Below are 5773 nucleotides of genomic sequence, written 5' to 3'. Positions count from 1 at the left end.
CAACCAGATTTTCACACCAGAGCAGAGATTGATCAGTTTGTAGAAGAGATCTACAGAACTCTGGAAACTACATAAGAGAGGCTTGATAGGAGATGTGATGACATCTTTTTCCCAGTGGATCTTAGCATTAGTGCTTTGACTTCCGAGATAGAAGCTATACAAGGGGAATTAGTGGAGATTCAGAATAACATTGCCCGTTGACCAGAAGCATCCGTATCGATCGACAGACGCAACAACAAATCGACCGACATTCTTAGACAGACATCGGTCGACGACGCTACAAACCAAGGCAGGCTAGTACCAAAGGTGACATCAGACATGTCTGATACACACAACTAGGGAGAAGAGATCTCAGCTGACACTTACGCCACACTCAGAAGACATTAGTTCAACCTTGAGAGTCTTGAAGATAGATTGCAGAAGATGAAAAGCACAACTGCAACAATGAAGAAAAAATGGCGCAGAGGGGATGAAGCAATGCGAGACTTCACTGGTACATGGTTCAACAAGAGCAGAGAAGAGATGGACACTTTTTTTCCAACAAGTTCCAGCTTTCAACACTACAAGCCAAATCACCTCCAAAGTCAAGCTAAATGACTATAACAAAGCGCTGAGTGGGAGGCAACCCACTATTAGGTAATATTTATTTGGTTTTTATTTATCAAGTATTAATATTAGTTTTTATTTATTGCATGTCATTAGAAAAAAAAAAGATCTGAGTAGACGATTGCCGTGCATATCGACCGATGAGACACTGTCGACATCGATCGACAGAACATCACCTGCCGCGACCGATATCAACAGCATTACATTGGTTGACATCCATTCTGGTCTGGTATATCATTCTAACTTGTTAGATTGAGTCCTTATGATTTAGTTTTCACCATAACTCCGACTGAATTTACACTTGGGACAGTGTAGTTTAAGTTTGGGGGGAGGTTTACTATTAGTAATTTATTCATAAATCTTATTAAAATGTTTTCAAATTTTTTTTATTGAGTCAAAAAGGGGATAATGAACTTATTAGATTTTTTCTTGTTATCTAACCACTCTTTAGCACAATTCTAGACTTACTTATTGCAGATAGTACTAAAGATACTAAAGTGGATCAACCTGTCAATTATTCACACTTGCTGAGATTGTTTGAAGGAACCAAAGCCGACCTCCAACACTAAACTTCACACAACTGCTTGTCTTCGAGCTTGGTATACATGGAATCGGATTCTTCAAACAAGTCTGGAAGGTAAAACCTTGTGTAGATAGATTTATCACCCTGTCTCTCTATTTTCGAAATATAGATTAAAATTATACATGTAGTTAAAATATATATATATATATATATATATATATATATAATAATACATATTTACTAGAGATTTATTAGGAAGTGATTCGAACAGAACTTGCTGGCTACAACCATTAAGGCTTGCTTCATAAGAATTCTATAGGGAAAGCATTAGAACATGACTTGGTGGCTACAACCATTAAGGCTTGCTTCATAAGAATTCTATAGGGAAAGCATTAGAACATGACTTGGTGGCAACCACCATTAAGGCTTGATTCATGGAAGCCTGTCCAATCTTGGTCAATGATCTTGCAATATAAGCAGACTTTGACTGAGAGAGAAAATTAGTAAAGAGAGAGGATATAAACTAATGTTTACCTGTAGGTCCATATACTTGTTTGAAAATCCTTCCATCCTGTGATTGATACTCCGAAGGTAAAGCATGCACTTTTATTTATACTAAGAAATGAGGTTGGTAGAGGGGAATGTCAGACAAGATTTGCTAAGTTGTTGGCTAGGTGAATTTGGTTGCTAAGCCAGGATATGATATAATGTGCTTTTGTGATTAGGATTTCTTAGATGTGGATTGCAATATTGTAGAGATGATGATTCTAAGTTTTAAATCATATGAGTCCCTGCTGTTTTCAAACCTCTTTCAGAGAGACTGCCTGGTTGTTTTGCTTGAGGACAAGCAAAAGGGTAAGTTTGGGGAAGTTGATAGCCCATGGATTTGACCCACTTTTACCCATGGTTTATAAGTGTTTTAACTATTAATTATTATATAATAGAGTCTATTTAATATATTTATAGGATCAGAAGTGCTTTGGAGATAAGTGATGATTTTGGTGCATTTTGGAGATATTTGGAGTAAGCACCCGAGATGACCATCGAGCTCGACCACCGGTCGATATTGATGAGAAATAATCGATCAATGTTCACATCTTGACATCGATCGTCAGGGAAGCACGCAGAAAGCCAGTTTGGTCACAGTCGACTTGAAGCCCAAGTCTTCACCAATTTACAAGATTACTTCTGACGAATTTTAACCTAATTATATAAGCTTTGCCAACATGTTAGAGGCAAAGAGTGCTTTCTTGTTTTACTATTTTCACAGAAAAGGTTTTCTCGGATTTTGATAGATTGGAGAGAAGATACAAAGTTATATTTGTGATTGGAACTCCATTGATATCGATTTACTATTCTAATACAAATTTCATACCTAATTGTTGTCATGAATTACTTGGCCATTTCTGAGTAGTTTCCTTGTTAGATTTTAGGGTTTGAATAGGTTATGAGGGATTAGCCCCAACTATAGATTGTCAAGTTGTGATATTAATCATTAGGATTGTCATTAATACCTGATTCTAGATTAGCTAACTTGAACTTTCCCTAGGATTGTTAGATATAAGCGATAGCTTTAATCTCATCCTAAAACCATTCTAATTGAGCTAAGATTCTTGCTAAGAGTAAGGCGAGAGCTGATCGAGTGACCTTAGTGAGCACATTTAACCCGCACATTAACGCTTGACCAATAGCGTCGATCGATATTCAAATAGAATAATCGGTCAACATTTCGAATAGTGTATCGATCGATATTCATATTGAATCATCGATCGACACTGGTCAATAGACGAACCTAGAAAGCGAGAGCTTAGTGGTTCGTTTATAAGTGTTGAGCTCTACAATATCATGCATACAACTTGTTAGGCATCTATAGGATTATAATTCTAAATTTTCTTAATAAAAACCCTATGTCTAGCTATTTCCTTTTAAGCACCAAACCTCAAACAATCAATCGAGCAGTTACTTGCTCAAACAACTGTAACTTTACATTTAAATCATTAAAACCACCTTACTTAACAAATCCAATTAGATTTATTAGGTTTCCTACCTCCTTGTGTATTTGATCCCTAAGTACTACAATTGAACCTCTTATTTGAGAGAGTAAAATCACTCCTTAGGGTAATTTAAGTGATATCAACATGTGTCGAAACTCCTATGTTAAATGTAGGTGAAACTTTATGCTTTTAACTTTTTTGATTTTCCAACTTTGTTAAAATTAGACAAACTTGTGTTAGTTTCACTTTCTCAATTGTCCAACATCGTAGAAATTAGAAAAACATTTTTAATAGATCAAACTTCATAATCGTTCAACTTCGCATAACTTAGGCGAAACATACGAGAAGCTTAGAAAAAACAAAAACTTGAAGTTCTTGTTCGTATAAACGTGTCAAAATTTGTGTTAGTTTCACTTTCTCAATTGTCCAACATCGTAGAAATTAGAAAAACATTTTTAATAGATCAAACTTCATAATCGTTCAACTTCGCATAACTTAGGCGAAACATGCGAAAAACTTAGAAAGAACAGAAAGTTTAACTTCATCATAGCTTTAGGAATTACTTGTACATCAAAATTCCTACAACTACAACGACACCAAGACCCAGAATAAGACAACCTCCTTTCATTATTTTGGGACCACCCGTCATTGTTGCTTTGAGTACTTGAAGAATTCGAACCTGGTAGTCCAACGGTTGTATGTTGGGGTCGAAAACGGTTATCTCAAAATCAACGGCTAAGATTATCATTTTAGCAAATTCGTCACGAAAGACTTCTCGAAAGAAATATCGGAAGAATACAAATACTTATGGACGAGGGTCTCCGGAAAGATCGGTACGAAAAGAGACATGTCATGACCCGAGAGCCGGACCGTTCTCACAAGATCACCTCGCCCATGGGCGAGGACGACCAGCACCACGGTCACCTCGCCCATGGGCGAGGACGACCGGACCACGGCCACCTCACCCATGGGCGAGGACGACCAGGACCACGGCCACCTCACCCATGGGCGAGGACAACCATCACCACGGTCACCACGACCATGGGCGAGGACGACCATCACCAAGGTCACCTCGCCCATGGGCGAGGACGATCCGCGCCCGGTTCACCTCGCCCTAGGGCGAGGACAATCCAATCCCGGCCAGTCCGACTCGTTTCGACTCTCGTGTTCTCCGTATAGTTGTGATATCCGACTTTTGGATCATATACCTCTTGTTTCGTCTCGATCGGAGTTACTCTCGAAGTTTTACGACTAAAATCGTAGAAAAGCCCGAAGGCCTAAAAATGGCCCGAGAGGATCTAAACGTGTCTAAAGGCCGATCTACGATTTAGAAGGGACCCGAGCCCAATGGGAGTTATGACGTTTTATCCTAACTCGCGGAAGTAGGATAAACGTTAAGTTTCCGAAGATAAATACAAAGATCGACGATAAACTTGGGCCCAAAGGCAAATGAGTAAATGGGCCACCGACCTAAAACAACTATATAAGGAGAGCTGGAGCAGAAGAAAAGGGATCCAGGAATTTAGACTTAGAGAACTCCTGCTAGCTTAGGGAACTTAGAACCTAGGTGGTTAGACTAGCAAGGCAAGGCTTAGAACGTTTTGCCGCCTTTCTGTTCTGCTTTTGTCTAGTTAGCATATCTCTACTCCTCTCGGAGAAGTCATGTATTCATACTATTTCATTAATAAAACGCCTCCGAGCGACTATTTATCTTTATCTTGCTATCTATTTTTTTATGCTCTGAAAGTGATTACGCAGAGAATTCGGACCATCAGGGAAAATTGGGTTTTCTTGGTTTTCCTCCATACTTATTCATTAAAATCAACGGTGTGAATTCCGGATCCCACAATTTGGCGCTAGAAGGAGGGGGGGGGGTCGAATTCTCTAACTCAAAAATCACAAATGATTAAAGATACAAGATGTCCGCTCCAGTAGCTCACGAAGTCGTTTCTTTCAAGGACAGAGCAACGGCCGACCAGGTCAAACCTCACAACCATCTCCTTGTCATCGAACTGACCATCCAGGACATCGACGTAGAAAGAGTGTTGGTCGACACCGGATGCTCGGCCAACATTATCTATAAAAGCACCCTCGAGAGAATGGAAATCGACCTGTGCGCCATCACAGAAGGTCCCAGTCCAATTTTCGGACTCTCAGGAGACGCTACTATGACCCTCGGCTCAATCAACCTCTTGGTTAAAGCTGGGAGCGTCGTAAAAATAACGGAATTCTTGGTCGTCGATCGCCCAACATCGTACAATGTAATCATTGGAACTCCATGGCTGAATTCCATGAGAGCGATCCCATCGACATTCCACCTATGCCTTAAATTTCCGACCCCTCATGGAGTCGAAACAATTCAAGGAGACCACAGGATGTCACAAGTTTGTTTCGCCGCTGAGTTAAAAAGAAAGAACTTTGCGATCGAAGCTTCCCACAAGAAGAAAAGAAAGCTGACTCTCGACGAGGGCGCCCCAGAACAAGACTCGAAAGTCTTCTGGCAGTCACAGAGGGTTGAAGCTCTAGAAGGGAAGCGCGAACCAACTTGCGAACCGGTAATCTCGGTCTGTCTCGACGAATCCCGCCCATAACGATGTGTCGAGATCAGAGCCAACCTCTGCGAACCATTGAGAACAGAGCTCATGGCTTG

At 40.2% G+C, this 5773-nt stretch overlaps 1 protein-coding gene across 1 annotated transcript; it reads left to right on the top strand.

The window, feature by feature from the left end:
- The first annotated feature begins 5042 nt into the window (after positions 1 to 5042).
- LOC106308563 lies at positions 5043 to 5714 on the top strand. The gene has a single exon (XM_013745718.1). The coding sequence runs from the start codon at positions 5043 to 5045 to the stop codon at positions 5712 to 5714; it is 672 nt and encodes a 223-aa protein (XP_013601172.1).
- The last annotated feature ends 59 nt before the right edge of the window (positions 5715 to 5773 follow it).

This window comes from Brassica oleracea, chromosome C8 (genome assembly GCF_000695525.1).
Source record: "Brassica oleracea var. oleracea cultivar TO1000 chromosome C8, BOL, whole genome shotgun sequence".
NCBI lineage: Eukaryota > Viridiplantae > Streptophyta > Magnoliopsida > Brassicales > Brassicaceae > Brassica > Brassica oleracea.
Note: the sequence above shows the minus strand (reverse complement) of the source record. Positions and strands in the feature narration are given on the sequence as shown.

What these genes read in the sequence shown, in the direction of transcription:
- LOC106308563 (XM_013745718.1), top strand. Translation starts at nt 5,043, where the DNA reads ATGTCCGCTCCAGTAGCTCACGAAGTCGTTTCTTTCAAGGACAGAGCA.